The sequence below is a fragment of the Gigantopelta aegis genome, unplaced genomic scaffold (assembly GCF_016097555.1).
Source record: "Gigantopelta aegis isolate Gae_Host unplaced genomic scaffold, Gae_host_genome ctg2991_pilon_pilon:::debris, whole genome shotgun sequence".
NCBI classification, from domain to species: Eukaryota; Metazoa; Mollusca; class Gastropoda; order Neomphalida; family Peltospiridae; genus Gigantopelta; species Gigantopelta aegis.
In genome coordinates, this window is record NW_024533132.1 from 6324 (window position 1) to 26337 (window position 20014).

Sequence of the window (20014 nt, forward strand, 5' to 3'; positions counted from 1 at the left end):
CCCGCCAGTTTGAAACCAAACGTACGATGTGTTCGTGACGATAAAATCAGCATATGGACTAATACTCAGGTGTGTATCCTGTTGATGTTTGTCGAACGGTGTAACCGAAACCTCGCTTGTGTGAAAATGTATCAGGTAACTTATGAAATGAACAATTATTTCTCACACCTGTACCAAATATTGCACCATTCGACTCGATAAAAAGAAGACATCCACTTCGTATAGAACAAGCTAAGAGAAACGCACACCAAGCTATGTATATAATTTTGTTTCTGTTTTTTGCTCTTTTTTCATTTCTCCATCTCTTGCTTATATCTTAATTATAGTTTTTATTTTAAATACTGCGTTACTGTGACCGTGACATACACGATTTTATTTTTATAACATTGACTCTCTGTTTGATAATATGTCTCGTTCACAATGACTCCACATTGTTTTTGTTTCAATATTTACTAGTTTCTCTCTACTAACCAAATCTGTTATAATATAGTGGTATAATCATTAAATCAACATAACGTGAAGTATATAACTATTACATGTTGAAAGTTCGCCCGTGAGACCTATTTTAACCTCAGCAATTTCTATATAGCTATGTTGGACCTCATTTTTCACAAAACACTTTTTTTTGTCCACACGTGTGAGGAATCCGGCCGCATTTTTCATAGAATTCGACGAATTTTTCATATATGCGTTCACTATATCATTTCCCATAAAACACCCTAAAACGATGACAAAATGTAGCGAAAACGCCCTTTTTCACATTAATCTCAATTAAAGATATATTATGACACCCTCACCTCGGCTATATTCGTGCTTATATCTAATTAAGGTTCAAGAACGCTCTCCAGGGGACACCAGCCAGCTGCCTAGCCTGATGATAACATTATTGTTAGTGGGCTATCTAGGAAACACGCTACCGCCACAGGTTCTTCTTCTTCTTTTTAATCGGGCGGAACGTAACCCAGTGGAAAGGCGCTCGATTTGGTATTGCGCTATTTGTCATTCCGTCCAGTGCACGACGACTGATATATCACAGGCCGTGATATGTGCTATCCTGTCTGTGGGATGGTGCATATAAAAGATCCTTTGCTAATAAGGGACAAATGTAGCGAGTTTCCTCTCTGAGACAATGTGTCAGAATTACCAACTGTCTGACATCCAATAGCCGATGATTCATAAATCAATGTACTCTAGTGGTCATTAAACAAAACAAACTTTTAAACTTTTTTAAATGGTAGAATATTTTTTATGAATTTTCCCACAGACGAGTATCATAAACCACGACTTTTGTTACACCAGTTAAGGACCACTGGTTACAAATGGTTACACCTCCCCTTTAAGCCGGACTGTGCACTCCCTCTGGGTTTGAACAGATACCCGAATAAATTTTAAAAAACAAACACAACATGACACCAAGCGAATTCGAACCCATTACCTACCAGTATGTAGCCAGGTCGCCACCGAGGTCGTGTGGGTGTGGTGTAGTTAAATTTAGATATGCTTCCACCAGAGAACTGACACAACCTCTGAGCATGATGAGGCGGGATTTAGCTCAGTCGGTTGAGTGCTCGCCCGAGGTGCTTGCGTCGTAGGATCGAACCACCTCGGTGGATCCATTGAACTGATTAGATTTTTCTCGTTACAACCAGTGCACGACAACTGGTCAAAGGCCGTGGTATGTGCTTTCCTTCCTGTGTGGGCGGGGCGTAGTCAGTGGTAAAGCGCTCGCTTGATGCGCGGTCACTAAGGTATATTTATTACCTAGGCGCTAGGTTCAACCCGCAAACATTGGCACTATGTTTGGGTAGTTTACAAACCTGTAACACATTTATATACAACAGAGTGAAACAAGAGTCTGTGTCGTTGAAATATCATTAAAATTGACTACATAACCGTTACTTATCAGACGCACGTGCGTTTTTAAAGATATGAAAATTGCATATAACATATAAGCAATGTTTGATTTCAGTGATCACAAACGGCTCTAATAGTGAAAAATATGCCTTAGTGTTTAGAAACTAGGGTCTGTCCCTTTAAAGATATATTGATATTCTAAGTAAGAAAATGTAAGTAAATTGTATTTTAAAAATATTTAAAATGATTTTGAAATAAGAAAACAAAATTTAATAAGCATAAAATCACTTGCAATTACCTACATTTGATATGAATTAGGCTAGGATGTATTTAACCAAATATTTTTGTCCAGTATGACACAATAACAGAACGAAAGAAACATTTAAAAGACATCTTGGCATATTTTAAACTATTTAAACCCACGATTATTTTGACACAAATTCTTGATCGACAGGAGGCGGGACGTAGCCCTGTGGTAAAGCGTTCGCTTGATATGCGGTCGGTCTAGGTCGATTCCCGTCGGTGCTCCAGAACTGGTGTGGTATATACTATCCTGTCTGTGGGATAGTGCATATAAACGATTCCTTGCTGCTAATCGAAAACAGTAGCACATAAGGTGGCGACAGCGGGTTTCCTCTCTCAATATCTGTGTGGTCCTTAACCATATGTCTGACGCCATATAACCGTAAATAAAATGTGTTGAGTGCGTCGTTAAATAAAACATTTCCTTCCTTCCTTCTTGCTGATCGACACATTAAAATAGTCCATGAGCAAGACCTCAAACTTTTGAGTTTGAGTACAAAATTAGTGATATATAAAGAGTGCAAAAGCACTTGATAAACATTTTGGTTTGGTAGCTATGTGTTCTTATAATTATTGTTTTAATTGCACATATCTGTACTTGTATTATTTAACTATACTGTCTGTCATAATTCCATAAGAAATGGCTTACGTACCTTTGTGTTTGTTTTATTTTGTAAATGTGTAATGTACATAAGGTGAGATATTAATAAAATATCTGTCTTCTGGAAGGGAGTGGTTGGGTATGCCAACCCCTCTTAAATACCCATATGATACTAACTAAGATGGGTGAAATTACTCCATTCCATTGATGTCGATCGATCCAGCGACCCATGTCACCTCAGACAAGTGCACTTCCAATAATGTATATTACATAATAAAGGTATATGTCCTGCCCACTTCCACCAATCAATTTACGTTCTAATTACGTTTTTGTTAAGAGCGACAATCTGACACTGCAAATGTTGCAGATGGTCCGTCCCATAGATCCGGTTTTTAGAATTTGGAAACTCGTGACTGTCAAAACGGAGATAACAGATCACAGTTTCGTGTCAAAATTTCATGAACAATCAGTAACACCGTTACCAAATGTTGCCATCATTTATGCAATAAAAAGGGGCAAGGGAGAGTAAGTAGTTCTGTATCAAAATACGACCAACGGACACACTTCAAGGTACGTTTAAACTCTGTTATCGTGTTCTCGTTTGGGTTTTTATTTTTTTCTTCCTTTAATTTTTTTCTCCGAAATACGTCTGATTTGTATTGATTACTGCTGACTATGAAAATAAAGGTATTTCAGTGGTGCTTTGTGCCAAACAGTATTACAAAGAACAGTATTCAATTTATAACGAACTTGCTTTTAACTTGTATTAAAGGGACATTCCCGAGTTTGCTGCACATTTTAAGGTGTTATCGACTAATAGCGACTTTTAATTACATATTAAATATATTTTTTCTGCATAAAATAGTAGTGGCTGTATATAAAACGTGTTTGTGATTGTTCTAATATTTATGCTAGGTTAAATTTCATTTTATTTCCTAAAATATTGTTTTTTTCGTACAATTCAGTTTCGGCTTCTTACAAATATTAAGACGACCAGAAAAACTTTGAATTTACAAACATTGATATTCTAAACAAGAAAATATATTTAATATGTAAGTTTAATCGTAGAAATATTTTATTAGTCGGAAACATCTCACAATGCAGCAAAGTCAGGAATGTCCCTTTAAAGTCTCGACTGTTGCTTGTTTTTTTTTCGATAACCTAGAGAGGAAAGGTGTAAAGCCCACAGAAATATGGAAATTAGGGGATAACTATGTTGTATGTGACCGTTTGCGGACGTTAAATCTGGTTTTACAGTCGCACATAACGTTTTACTGGCGACGCGGAGCGTCGACGGTGAAACGTATATTTTCAATAAATGCATTTTCTTTTTTAAAATATTTTAAATAATCATTTCCCGAAATTAACGCAACGTTAACAAAAACATGGTCAGTACTATCTTGTTTTAAGTCATCCGCCTGGTAAAATAATGATAGCGTTTTTACATGTAATACAACTGTGTCTTCTAATATCGTTTTTGTAGTTTGTTGTTTTATTAACGACAATAACAACCATTATTCCGAATACTCATCACCACATCTGTTTTCTGCTCGATAACGAAGATTCATAATTCAGTAGAGTTGTCGTTACTTCCGCATTCCTGTCAGCGTCTCACACAAACGCTTATAAACAGCCTTTACGTCATAAACGTTTAGAGAAGCATGCATTTTGCTTCAGGAAAAGATTGAACGTTGGTATTTTAAAAGTAACTACATCCAACTAAACAGCGGGAAGTAGTGTATGAATATGTAAATAGGCTCGTGGAGAATCCCGCACATTTCCGACAGGTTCATCACCGTTGTACTGCCGCAAATGGATTTCGCGTTATTTGCGGAGGGAATTAGAATTCTGTTTTTCGGGTTCACCTCACAGCAGTTCCTAAGACTGGCATTACTGTTTGTTAAATCAATAACATAGCAAATTTAGCATAGAATGGCTGCCGGTTATGATTGGCTTTGAGTTGTCATACCACGTAACTGAGACATCTCAATGCAAAAACCTGAAACAACATCTGCTGCCACAATTATTAATTAGGTTGGGTTTTTTTCAATTTGTTTAATTAGGTCAGGTCAGGTCAGGTCAGAGAGTTTAACGTGCACATTCAGAACAAGCTGTTGTAGCGCACGCCTGTCCTGGGCACAGGTGTCGGCCTCAGCCAGCTCCTCCGTCCACGACATGAAAGGGGTGGGGTGGGATGGAGGGGGAACCGCCTGCACTGGCGCAGGCAGATGGTGGTATGGTGCTATGGAGTTTTGAATCCTGGAGGATGAAGCCAAAGAGAAATAGTGCGCATTTTTGAGACGGAAATTAGGCGCAATTTTGAACGGTCCGCCAAAAAATAAAGGAGGGAGCTACGTATAGTTTTGGAAGATCAGTAAGCTGAGAGTAGCTCGTTAAGGGGACCTAGATGGCGTTGAAATGTCTCCCTAGGTTGCCCATAGGGGCCCTTAAAAGGGCCTGAACTGTTCAGCTCGTGGCATGACAACCCAGGGGAATTTGTTTAATTAGAATTCTGTTCACTTAAGTTAATAAATGGTTTCGAAGACATTTCATTTTGTTTGTTATTGCAACATCAATCGGTGTCTCTGGTTTCCATTATGGTGGTACTTGTTTTCTTGTTTAGTGTTATTGTTATATTGCAGCTGTCACTAACCTGACGAATGACAATGACGCTCGTGTGGTTGTTTTGTGCATTTGCCTTGATGGTTGGAGGGATATTGGGATTTGACCACACAGACGTAAGTATAATAATAATAATGTGTATAGAACCAAATCTACCCCATGGCTGACAAACTGTGCTTTTCCCCGTCCCTAACAGTGCACCAAATGCGCCATGTGTGTGTGTGTGTGTGTGTGTGTGTGTGTGTGTTAGGGTCTCCACGAGTACTCGAGTACTCGGGCACGGGTCGAGTCTTGTAAGCATCGAGTCCGGTTTACAGGACTCGAGTACCCGTGCAGGGGAGAGCACTCTGATATAATTTGTTTTACCTCCCTTTCCTGACGTTTTTGTAAACTTAGACGTTGCAACAATGGACACAAAACAAAAATCTAACGTCTGGATTAATTTTGAATTAGATACCGAAAAAAAGAAAACAAAATGCCGTCTCTGCGGCATTCTTTTGAGTTACAATGGTGGTACGACCAGTACAATGCGTAAGCACCTTCTTTTAAAACACCCCAGTGCCACGTGCGAAGTCTCACATCCCATTAATACTACTAGGCAAACAACTATCGGTAACTTTTGTCAATTTGCCGTGAAAAGTCGTAAACCGGCAGACAGGCAGTGGTACGAAACTGTTACAAAAAAGGCGATGATGATGTGTGTACGTGATTTGCGACCACTGAATATTGTTAAAGGTAAAGGATTCGTGGATTTTTGCGAAGCACTCAACCCTAATTATCAAGTCCCGTGTCCAACTACATTACTCAACTATTTATTTAAAGAGTTTGAAGATTGCAAAGCACAACTCAAATCCAAACTGCAGTCAGTTCCATTTGTTGCTCTAACCACTGACATGTGGACAAGTGTTGGCACTCAAGGGTACATCACAGTGACAGCACATTATCTGGTCACTGGAATCATGCATACTTGCAACGCGTCATGTTGCTGAACGCCACACTGCCGAGAACATTGCCACTGTTCTAAAATCCATCCAGGAGGAATTCGGCATTGAAAAAATAGCTGATCTTACTACAAACAACGCTAGCAATATGTCACTTGCAGCAGGAACACACTGACAACAGACCAGACACAAACAGTCCAATTCATGCTACCACAGAGGATCCACACTTGTCCAGTGATTCTGTCCATATCAAGGAAGAACCCCAGTCATCAGGCCCACCACTGAAAAAATTTAAATTCTGTGAAAATGAAAGTGCCATGTCTTTTCTAATGGGAGACATCATTGAGATATCAGTCGAAACTGAACTGGACAGAGATGCACGACAGGAATATTTAGACTTCCTCAGCGCACCAAACAAGGTACAAGCACCCACTCACCTCAAGTCTAGAACGCGTCTGCGTTTCCAAGGATGGCAGTCTTGGCACAGCAATTCCTTTGTATCCCCCGTACAAGTGTGCCATCCGAGCGTGACTTTTCTGCTGCAGGTCTCACCGTAACTAGACAGCGAGCAGCACTCGATTCCAAAACAGCAGATACAATTATATTCCTAAATAAGAACATACGAGGTCCACTTCAAAAAGCAACAGTTGCGATTTCAAATACGACTCCTTTTGCAGCAGGTGTGAAGTTGGAGTTAATTCATGACCGAGAGGAACAAAAGATCGGTGAAACAGCACAAGTTCAGCAAGATAAAAGTGCACCAGCTTTACCAGAGTTACGTAGTTTGTCCTCTGAAAGCGACGACGAATAGCTAAATATCACACTATTCAATTTATGTTTATTATTGCGTTTTACAGTTAAACAAATTTGAACTTTTTCTGTAGTACAAGCTCATAATTCGTTGTTGGTTTTCGGTTTTGTTTGGATGTTGTGGGGGAGGGGGAGACATTTCAGTTTTCCTGTGTTGTATTTGCCAAATAAATGCTTCCTTGCAATAAATATTGTTTTTGTGAAACTAAAAATGTCTACGGGTATTATCATGTTTTAATTAGCAAACATTTTAGTATTAAAGAGCTGCACTCAGTTTGTAGCCATTGCAACAGGTTTGCAAGTTTAATCATAATACAATACACTTTTCTGGTAACCCTAATGTTTGGTACGAGCTTGAAGTCGATTTTTGCCTAAGATAATTTCGTGCGTATGTGTTCTTTCAACCGCCACACGAAATTTGAAATGAATACTTCCTATTAACTCCATTTTGTATTTGTTGATACAATCCATAATATTTAAAAGATGTTACTTACAATAAGAAATTGTATCACAAATAGGATTTGGTTTATTTTGTTGGGTGTTTGTGTGGGTGGGGGTGGGGGACTCATGCTTCTGTTGAAAACTCGGAACTGTTCCTTTAATCTGATCGTCGTAGTATCAACCAATTTGTGAATATATTAATGACGTCACGTTTGAAACCAATCAAAACCACTGATATAAACTGAATAATTATATCAATGCGCCATTCGGAACTCCTCGTACATATCTTGTAGCGTAGCGGAAAGTGACGAGGTTCATGTCAATGAAACATGTTATAACAAACCTTGAATTGTGAATATGAGAGGTTTTCTCTTTTATAGTGGCGTTTCGTAACAACCAGTTACAAAGGAGAGAAGGTCAATGGGGTCGTAGGTCTCAATCGGCGCAGTATGTTGATGATACCCGATCCAGTGGATAATCCAAGCAAATGCAACCGAAGAACAATTAACCAGCACGACTTTGAGAAGGTAAGCTATTCTTCCAACTGGAGTTTTCCAAGTAGCTTCGGCTTAATAATGAGCGTCCGCCATTATCTGCAGATGCCAATTAACGGGCTGTCAAATAACAAAATGGATGAAGCGCGGGCAGAAAAAATCAACATAATATTAAGTGTTGAATTTTCAAAGTTTTGAGGCCCGATTCCACTTACGCGTTTTATGCGTCATGAAACAACAATTAAACATGCGGCGTTTAACGCTCTGGTAAAATCGTTCTATCTTGGTTGTAAACGAGGACGGGTAGCGGTCCCTTTCCATCAGTCTTGGTAAGCTGGTACCAAATACAGGAATCCCATTAGGTGAGCAAAAAGGAATGTCGAGTGAAGCGCTACGAAAAATATTTTTACTCCGTGGTGTCAAAGCGTTTGTTCGGTGGTGTTGTTGTTGTATGTTTGTTTATTTGTGGGGGGTTTTCGTTGATTTTATTTGTTTTGTTTTATTTTATTTATTTATTTATTTTATTTATTTTATTTATTTATTTTATTTATTTATTTATTATATGGGTTTTTTACGCCACCCCATGATGGAAACCTTTCCATTGTAGCTCCAGCATGGCGTAAAACCGTTAATATGTTTCCACTTTAGTGTTTCACCTCGCATATTTCGCGTCGGTAATATGCTTCGACTGCTGATATGGATTTACAATGAAAAGGTGTACATTATAGCGTCGCATTAAAACCCGAAAATCCAAAACAACAACAATAAAAACAACAACAACAACAAAAATAAAAGCTCTGCCTGGAAAGGATCATTTCGGAGCGTTTCACGTGGCCTATTTTCTTGTTTTTGCATGTCCCGTGTATCCAGGGACGGGACGTAGCCTAGCGGTATTGCTTTCCGTGAGGGATCGATCCCCGTCGGTGGGCCCATTGGGCTATTTCTCGTCCCAGCCAGTGCACCATGACGTTGTTATCAAACGTCCAACATCCCATACCCGATTGTTAATCAAGCAATGTGATTTGGTAGTATCATGAAACAAAACAAATATTACTTGTACCTGGTTCTTAGTATATGCTTACAAATAACGAATACATGTGACTGCTGGATTTCAATTAAGGATTGTCTGTTATTTCTTTTACGTTCATCGGGGTATGAACAAAAAAATCATCCGCAAACTGTGTGAATCGGCAAAGCCGTTCTCACATAAGTTTGCGGATGATTTTTTTTGTTCATACCTATGGGCTATGGGACAACTCTATATTATTTCGCCTTTCAATTAGGGGAGAGTGGGCAGTGCATAATACTAACATATGGGGAGGTCTGAACCCTTCCCCACCGTTACCTATGATTCAGCTAAATACTTTATGTGTTTTAGCGCTTGGTAGCCATGAAGGATCCAGTGACACGGGAATGTCTGGTGAAGCGACTCGGGAAGAAGGATACCTATGAATACATGAAGAAGGCCCTGGAAAATGGGGTCAGTGTCACCAACTCACTGAAATTAAAGCCTCAGACCCGTAAAAGGGAACACTAAGTTTATTTAATTTACAAACCTGTAACTCATTTGGGTAAAGTTACAATGGAGTGAAAGGAGAGTCTGTGAACTTTAAACAGGAAATATCCTTAAAAGTAGAATAGAACTCGAATCAATAAACCGCTATTTCTCAGACACTAGGATGACGGAAATGGATAATCTAAAGAATAAAATATAAGTAATGTTTGATTTCAGTGATCATAAACGGCTCTAATAGTGAAAATATTCCGTAGTGTTTAAAAACTAGGGTTTGTCCCTTTAACAACGAAGTAGGTATTGTCCTTGGCTATGTTTCGGTGAGTGACCTGTTCCGGTGGTTGCATCGTTTGTACGTATATTTGAAGATTTCTGACGTCGTTGACTGTTACATGGGGAAAGTAAACAGAAATGTTTGTAAAAAATAAGGTTAAAACGAACAAAGAAAGCAAGATTGAATTTAACCCACTCATAAACACGGCACATTTCTTAATATCTGTTTCCTTTGATTTTGTAACAATGTAATTTGAAAGAAAACTCAATTTTAAAAAAACTATTTTCGTCTGTTCGCAACTGTACTGCTATTTCGTTATTGAAGTCATATGATGGTCACGGTGTTTGCTGGAAAAACTGTCTTTACAGATACTTGCCAAAAATATATGGTCCTTATATGTTTTAACATAAATATCTTTCTGGACATCTGTTTATATATTTATTTAAGCTCAGAATGCAGCTTATATTTGAGCAAAACCATCTTACCATTATAACCATTCATTTGTTCAACTCATAACACGAATGCAAGACATCAGAATTGTTATACTCGCTTTCCTAAAATGTTATCTGTTAACATTGCTTCTTGAAGTAATTTGCTTTAAAATATTTAAAATAATATTTTTATAAATTACTGTAAGTACATGTTTTGTTGAACAACATACATGTGTTGATAACACATTGCACAGTTTTGTGTTGGAAAGCTTTTTTGTGTTGGCAATACCACTAAACATTTCACTCACCGAAATAGGTTACATAGTTAACAATATTTTCTGCTGGTGGATGCTAAAGTTTTTGACGCACGTGCTACAAAGGTGTCACTATACAGATGTCATCTGCCATTGGAATCCATGTTAAATTGCCAAACTTCAAATGGAGATTGCCAATAGAACGGGTTCTCATTGGCACTAACAACATATCCCATTGCGAACATACATTATATAAGCATTTATTTTTACTTAAAAATTGAGAACATTTCCGTCTCCGGTTTTTGCTATATGACCGCATCTGGCTGTAGTACTGGTCCGAACAGGTGGTTCACTAACTTATTCACTCCGGCTGTCTCTTCCACTATACACCCATGTCCCAAGTAGAATACTATGTTATATATTCACAATACAATATAAAAAATTTGTCACTATGGCTGTACATTCCAAAACATTCATTATGCACAAAATCACAGAATTTAAGGTGAATTTGGATATTGACCTTGTGACCTTGAAATTTGACATTTACAACGAGGAACTCAATGTTAGACACTCAGATCAATTTATATGTTACATATAATAATAATAATACATGCAATAATAATAATAATAATAATAATAATAATAATAATAATAATAATAATAATAATAATAATAATAAAAATAATAATAATAAAATAAAAACATTGACATGTTTGCAGTATTTACCCAAAGAGGGCACCCATAAGCTTGGCTAAAAAAACAAATTGATGAAATGACCTCTTATAAGGATGCTACACTAGTACATTCTCATTTTGGCTTGCTAAACTTATATTTCAGGGATAAACTTATATTTCGGGGATGTTTTACATTAAGGTAACACTACACAGATGTCATCTGCCATTGAAATCCATGTTAAATTGCCCAACTTCAGATGAAGATTGCCAATAGAACGGGGTTTTGTTGGCACTAACAACATACATCATTTTCGTCTCCGGTTTTTGCTATATGACCGCATCTGGCTGTAGTACTGGTCCGAACAGGTGGTTCACTATCCGATTCACTCCGGCTGTCTCTTTCACTAAACACCCATGCCCAAGTAGAATACTATGTCATATATTCACAATACCATCAAAACTCTTTGTCTCTATGGCTGTACATTCCAAAACAAATCATTATGTACAAAATCACAGAATTTAAGGTGAATTTGGATATTGACCATGTGACCTTGAACTTTGACATTTTACAACGAGAATCTCAAGGTTAGACACTCAGATCAATTTTTGTGTTGCATGTAAGAACACTAACTTGTCAATTTAAAAAAAAGAAAGAAAAAAAAATGTTTTTTTTTTTTAAAAACATTGACATGTTTGCAATATTTACCCAAAGAAGGACCCCATAAGCTTGGCTAAAAACAAAATCGATGAAATGACCTCTTATAAGGACGCTACACTAGTACATTATCATTTTGTCTTGCTAAACTTATATTTTGGGGATAAACAGTAATTCCATGTTTTACATCAAGGTCTCACTACACAGATGTCATCTGCTATTGAAATGCATTTTAAATTGCCCAACTTCAAATGAAGATTGCCAATAGAACGGTTTCCCGTTGACACTAACAACATACACCTCGTGAAATAATGTTCATTTGTCACTCGCTAAAGCTCTTGACAAATCAAAATTATTTCACTGGTAACTCGTTTAGTATCCTCTATCTATCGGTAGAGCTGTCGCATAAGGTGCGCGACTAATAGAGCCGTTTTTATGACTGAAATTACATACTAAAGATATTTTTCTGTTTAGAGTTTGTGACTTTGAATTTTTAAAAATGTGTTTATGTTATTTGTAATAATAATAATGATAATGATAATGATAATGATGATAATGATAATAATGATAATGATGATGACGATGATGATGATGATAATGATGATGATGATAATGATGACAATGATAATTATAATTATAATTATAATTATAATAATGATGATGATGATGATGATGATGATAATAATAACAACAATAATAACAAAACAAAAAAAACCCTGCAACGAATTAGATTCCTTGAATGTTATGAACCAGCCGTCAATCCCACCTCTACCCCTTTGTTATTTTTTTCTGTTTCAGTTTTTTGTTTCCAAATGGTGTTTTTATAGTCTCCTCAAATATGGTAAACAATATTACATACGTATGGCGTTAATTGTCTGTGTAATAACTTTCATTGTTTTCCATTCGATGAAGAGTGAATTTGTCCAGACGATGGAGCATTGGGATGTTGCGAAGAATCCACTGGCAAAAGATAAAGTGAAGAGGAAAATTGGATCTTTCTTGGATGACTTCTGTAGCGACTCCAAAGTCTTCATGTTGAAACCACTTAAGCGAGGTATCAAATCCAAGACCTTGCCTTATGAAAAAGAGGGAGAGGGAAGAGTGTGGAGAGAGAGAGAGAGAGAGAGAGAGAGAGAGAGAGAGAGAGAGAGAGAGAGAGAGAGAGAGAGAGAGAGAGAGAGAGAGAGAGAGAGAGAGAGAGAGAGAGAGGTGTGTGTGTGTGGGGGGGGGGGGGGGGGAGTATTTGATTCCTGCAAACACTTAAAACAATTTAAATAATATAAAATCCAGCTTGGGCAACTACATGCAATAGGACGACTAGACACCAGTTTTAATAAATATAGAGATGCTGATATTGTAAATAGGAAAATGTATTTAAAAGTGTTTAATTCGTTAAAACAAGCCCTTATAGTCGGAAACATATTTTCAACAGTCTCTTTAAGGCAATTAATATATATATATACACACACACACACATGTATATATTAATCAGCCAAACAAGGCAAAACCAAATTATTTAATTTTATATCATTGACATCATCAAGTCCTGTAATCATTATTATAAACATTATGATTGCTTTTTCAGCTAAGAAGGTAGTGAAACGTAGCTGGTGTATTATTTGTAGTTCGTGTCAAAATGTAGGCTACCCAGCTGATTACGCACATATGGTGAGTAACCTTCCAAATATATTTGTGGAATTATCTCTTTAATATAAAGTGACATAGTTTCGTTATTTATGATCGTATCACAGTCAAATTTGACATGAGTATGTGACAATGTTCTTGCTATTGACTGACGGCAGTGGAGGCGTTTTAGTCAACAAGCAACATCGCACGAGGACGCTGAAATCAGTACCTTGTGTGGCCACCAGCAGCAGTCACTGCGCGACATCTCCTTGACATAGACTGAATGAGTCTCTGAATCAGGGCACGTGAAATCCTAGCCCATTCTTCCTGCAGTGCATGCGACAGTTGCGAAAGCGTCTGAGGCTGCGGGTCACGCTGGCGTCCACGTCTGTCCAGTTCGTCCCATAGATGTTCAATGGGGTTGAGATCTGGCGATTTTGATGGCCATGACAGCACATTAATGTTCTCATTCTGTAGAAAACCCATTGTTACACGTGTCTTATGCGGCCTGGCATTGTCCTGCTGAAAGAGTTATCTCTGTTGATCCAAAATGGGAAGCATGTGACGGCGAAGAATTTCATCCCGGTAGCGTACATCTGTCAGGTTGCCTTGTACGAACACAAGTTTACTTCTGCCGGTGTATGAGATGGCTCCCCACATCGTGACACTCCCTCTACCGAATCTGTCAACTTAGGCTTCTGTTGTTGGCAAAACGTTCATTGCGGCGTCTGTAAACATGTCGTCGTCCATCACGTCGCTGTAGAAGGAAACGTGACTCGTCGCTGAAACATACTCTCCGCCAGTTTCCCAAGTTCCACCCCTGTACATTCGTACACCAGCAAACACGTAAATGTCGATGTTGACATCGCAGGACGGGTCCAACATACGGTCTCCTAGCCCGTAAACCTGCTTCTCGAAGTCGGTTCCGAATGGTTTGTGCAGACACCCTTCTCAAACCAGGTATGCGTCCAGCAGTGTTTGTTGCTGTGGCAGTTTGGTGACGCAAGTGTAGAACCCGGATGTAGCGATCTTGTGCAGCAGTTGTTGTGCGAAGTCTTCCACTTCTGGGCCGATCTTCAGCTGATTGAAACTGCTGGTACCTGTCTCAGAGACGTGAAATGGTGCTCTGATGGACGTTCATGTGGCGTGCGGCTGCTGACTGCGATACACCTAACTGGAGGCGGGCTATTGCAATGTTTCGATTCGGCAGGTTTAGTCTTGGCATCTTGTAACTCGTCTACGTCGAAATAGAAATGAGGCATCATTGCGAGCATTGCAGCTTTAAATAACCATCACTACCCCAATCTTTTGCCTGACTTTCACGTGCATTCCCCACAATCTGACCAAAAAAGTAAAGTTTGTTTTATTTAACGACGCCACTAGAGCACATTGATTTTTTGTCTTATCATCGGCTGTTGGACGTCAAACATATGGTCATTCTGACACTGCTTTTGTATAGGCTGTCGCCACTACATGGGCTACTCTTTTACGACAGGCAGCAAGGGATCTTTTATTTGCGCTTCCCACAGGCAGAATAGCACAAACCATGGCCTTTGTTGAACCAGCTATGGATGACTGGTCGGTGCAAGTGGTTTACACCTATCCCCTGAGCCTTGCGGAGCACTCACTCAGGGTTTGGAGTTGGTATCTGGATTAAAAGACCCATGCCTCAACTGGGATCCGAACCCAGTACCTACCAGACTGTAGACCGATGGGCTAACCACGACGCCACCGAGGCCGGTAAATCTGACCATTTCACGCAGATTTCCTGCAATTGTCGCACAACATGCCACAACGTGAGTTAAATTTGTTTTAGGGTGCATTTGGGCATGCTGTTCCATTCCAGGAACATTAACAAACATAGTCATTCAGCAACATTGCACAAAAAAACACCCAATATTTTGTAAAATCAAACACTTTTCTTCTTTCCCTATCACCTATGCGTTTCTTTTTTGACAGAGTATATATTTGAAGGGACATAACCCAGATTTGGATTTATTATTTTACAAGATGGTTTAAACGATATACTGTATGTTTTTCAATGCACTGTTGTTGTTTTTCTTTTTATAATAATGAAGGCCAACATCCAAAATGAGGCAGTACTTTAGAACGTTCCGACATGCATTGTGCTTTCTGTTTCACTAGCATATTATGCTAAGCTAAATCAAGCTGTGTCCAGCCTTGGATTAGATGACCACAATGCTTTGTTACTAAACAGCCTTCTCTATATGCATGAAAAAAGAACATAATATTATAGGTCCTAGTTAAAAGTAGCCATTATCCTGAATACTATCAATATTCAGTGTATTGCCAAAACGTCTTCGAGACGAGTGCTATTAATCACATGTTGATACTTAAGGATACCAAATATTTACTTGAAAATATCCAATCGTAATCCAGACCAAAGTCCACCAGTGTTAAAATATTCGATATTTTAACACAGTACACAACGAATCCTCACGAAAAACGTAAGGAAATCTCCACTTAATTAAAGCGGCATTATGTGAACAGGGATTCAAATATATATGTAACTATCTTCAATGGAACTGGACAATTTGTTAAAGACTGGAAATTAATCAAGACAAACGTGCACTGAGACAGACGTAAGTAAAAAAGCTGGACTTCCTTATTGGCAAAATACATTTCACATGTTGGGATATGACATATAGACAGGCAGTAGGTATTCCCATGGGCACCAACTCTGCTTCACTACTTGCCGATTTGTTTCTCTATGCATATGACTGACGCCATATAACCGTAAATAAAATGTGTTGAGTGCGTCGTTGAATAAAACATTTCTTTCTTTCTTTCTATGCATATGCATGATATTGTCTAACTAATCTGGCTAAATCAACACAAAGGAGTCTGGCGAAAACGTTTAATTTCACCTTTCGATATATGAACGCTCTTATATCATATCGTAATATTATTAGATATTACTTACAATTGATTTACACTGCAGAGGAAACATAAAGGAAACAACAGAAGTATAAACTGTGTTTCACACCTTTATTTATACGTAGAGATTCGGAAGGATGTTTGTCTTCATACAGCTGTATGGTTATAAGGATGACATCAGCTTTCCAATAGTAAATTTTCCTTTCTTGGTCATGCTCATCATATGCCGATTTTAAAGACCGTCATTTCGTTCTGGAAGAGAAGTTGTTCGATCAGGCTTATAACATCTAAGAACTGAAAGCCTAACAAAAGTTCTATGGTGGACACTCGACGACAAGTTCTCGATATGACGCAACCCTGACAAAACATGTCTGATGCAATACCCTATCTGGACCTTGCACATGTCTTTTCATGTTGTTGTTATGTTTAGTTTGTTTGTTTGTTTGTTTTGTTTGTTTGTTTGTTTTTTGTGTTTGTTGTTTTTGTTTGTTTTTTGTTTGTTTTTTGTTTGTTTGTTTTTTGTTGTTTGTTTGTTGTTTGTTTGTTGTTGTTTTGTGGGTGTTTTTTTGTTTTGTTAAGTGCATTTTAACTATAGACTTGATAGCTGTATTTTATTTTCGTTCCAATCAGTGCACCAAAACTGGTCAAAGGCCGTAGTATGTTTTTTCATATCTGTGGGAAAATGCATATAAAAGATTCCTTGCCTACTAATGGAAAAATGTAGCGGGTTTTCTTTCTAAGACTATATGTCAAAATTACCAAATAGTTGATATTTAATAGCTGATGATTAATAAATCAATGTACTCTGGTGGTGTCGTTTAAACAAAACAAACTTTAACGCTTTCTGTTTCTCTTGTTTTTCAGAACCAACAATAATTGCTAATAAGAGTCATACAGCGGAGCATAGTAAATATTTTAAAATCCTAGTGTGTGTAGCTGTTTAACATAATGATGTGCAATAAAAAAAATAATTCAAAATCCACAACGAATCACTTCATTATTTTTTATTAAAATAATTCTGAGTGAGTTGGGAAATGCAACCCAAATGCGTCATCATACGTTAACTGTCAGAACCACGCATATATAACTCAAACCTGCGTGCAACCTCTCTGGCGCTGAGTCTAAGACACAAAACGTGTTTTTATTACCCCAACTGTCACTCATAACTGGGAAATAGTTTTCATATTTTCTCAGTGGGAAACATTCTGCATTTTTGTAACGTACAATATTATTGGGCGATTTGACGCTTACAAACCAATTACCTTGTCGGTACTAAATATGGCGTCATCACGATTTGGCAAACATAAAATGACGTCATGTAGTTTAAATAGTTTGCGTTTATGACTGTTTTCAGTGTTAAATTTATAACAAAATGTAACTTTAATTCAATTCATTATATAATTATTATTATTATTTTTTTTTTAATTATTATTATTACAGTCGAACCTCGTTAATCCGGACTCCGATTATCCGGAAACCCCACTTTCCGGACAGATAAGCGACAAAACGAAACGGCTACTTTGCAAATGTATTCATTAGTCCGGATATTCAGCTTCCGGATCCGGACGGTCATAATCCAAAACAAAGTGTCAAGAATAAAAGAAATTCGTTTTATTTAAACGGTTACTGCTAAAACAACAAATCCCCTGCCTTCAATAAACGCGACCAGTTAAGACTAGTCAGGCAATCCACACGAGCTCTTAATGGCTGCAAGGGGTTTCACACCTCTGTTTGTTTTACACACTTATCGGTTCGATGCACTGTTAGATGCGGATGCGGAACTGTTTTTACGTGCCCCTATCGAACTAAGGTTCAGGCACGCCCACCCCGGACTAAACCTCTGACTTCGCCAGTGACCAATTCCGGAACAGGAGGGGTTGGGGGGGGGGGGGGGGGGGGGAGGGGTAAGTTTGAGGTGGGCAGAATTTGGAATAAAGCCATTTAGTAAAGTCCAGCAAGAGCGCGGACCGACTAGTAGACACCAAGTGGAGGCCAAGCTGTAATTGGTTGAAGTTCGATTCCTCGAGCAGTATGTTACAATTAATCCCCCCAGGTGTGTGTGTGTGGGGGGGGGGGGGGGGGTAATTGCACAGCACAGTCAACAACGTCTTGTTGCATTGGCTTCATAACTGAGAAAGACTGTGTTAGATAAACCGCTCTATGATCCTGTTGTGTTTTATAATCTTTCGAACAGTCAATTAAGGGTAATTAAATTTGAGTTACAGAAAGGGAGACTACTCTGGACGTGATTCAGTAGTCCGGAAATTCGTTTATCTAGTCAGTTTGTGAGAAAACCATAATGTCCGGATGGGGGGGGGGGGGGGGGGGGGGGGGGAAGTAGCAGAATAAAGACAACTTGTGTTTTGACAAAAAAATGTATTATGTCGTATTAGGAACATCAGCATAACCAGAAACACTTCGGTTGTACGGAAATGGATGATCTAAACAATAAAATATAAGTAATGTTTCATTTCATTGATCATAAACGGCTCCAATAGTAAAAAATATTCCTTAGTGTTTAAAAGCTAGAGTATGTCCCTTCAAGCATCAATACACGATTTTTCCCCCGAATGCCAACGACTTGAAAAGTCGGGGTCATCCTTGGATATGCGTAGTGAGACCCAAGCGGCTTCCTAGTCATTCTTCAGTATTCTTTAACGGCTGGATAGGCACCCGACAGTTTTGATCATTTTCAAGACTGTCGGGAGTATTCTTGGAATTTTTCAATTCGTGACGCATTCCTAAAGCAGTCGTGAGTGAATCGTGCATATCCGTAGGTGCATCGATAGTTGGGGGGTAATCGTGGGACTTGGGGAAAGTATAATTAAATCTTGGCTGATCGACAGGCCTTTTTATGCGAGTCTTGCACACGTCGGAGTAAACCGGGAGGCAGTCGTGAGGAGTCTTAACACAGTCGTGAGGAGTATTAGTACAGTCGTAGTACTTCGTGGCGCATTCCGGATAAATCGCAATGAGTCGTACTGTATTCGTCAAGGTACCCTAGTGGAGGCGTACTACGTCGTAGCAATTCGTAATGAATCGGCTTCAAGAACGTAGTGCAATCTCAGTATTAACTTACAGCAGTCGTGAGTAGTCGTAGAGAGGACGTGGGTCAAGCCAATTCATGCCGATTTTGGCTACAATTCAGGCGCAACCGTGCAAGATAGGATCGGGGCTATTCTTTGTCATTCGGGGCAAACATCGGGCAAACATCGTGTATATGTGACTGGGGCTTTACCGCGGCGAGCTCCAGTAACACTAAGATCACCTTAAGTGCAAACCTAATCTATGCACTTAAGGTGATCGTAGCGCTAAGATCGCTTCGTAGAACGTGGCCCAAACTGGGAATGTGTGTTATAGATTCTCGTCTTAATAGGGCTTTGACATGCGGCAAGAATTGGAACGAGACCCCATCTATATACGAACAGAAATAATGTTTTTCACACTACCCAAGCATAGCTTATTTGGCGCATATAGTATCATTCAGAAATGAATGATATACTACGCTAGCATTAGAAAATATTTAGTAAAATCGTCAACGGGCGTCTGTAAGATTTAGTGTAATTTCTTTTTGATTATATATCAAATAGTGACAGCATTTTTGTATTATTAAAAGTATTGCT

The 20014-nt window shown here is 38.5% G+C and overlaps 1 protein-coding gene across 1 annotated transcript; it reads left to right on the plus strand.

The window, feature by feature from the left end:
* Positions 1-3269: 3269 nt before the first annotated feature.
* Positions 3270-17373, plus strand: LOC121391823. The gene is made up of 7 exons (XM_041523312.1): positions 3270-3328; positions 5401-5496; positions 7953-8099; positions 9445-9546; positions 12780-12921; positions 13453-13535; positions 17256-17373. Exons 2-7 carry the CDS (start codon positions 5419-5421, stop codon positions 17265-17267), a joined length of 564 nt encoding a protein of 187 aa, XP_041379246.1. The 5' UTR covers positions 3270-3328; positions 5401-5418; the 3' UTR covers positions 17268-17373.
* Positions 17374-20014: the final 2641 nt, after the last annotated feature.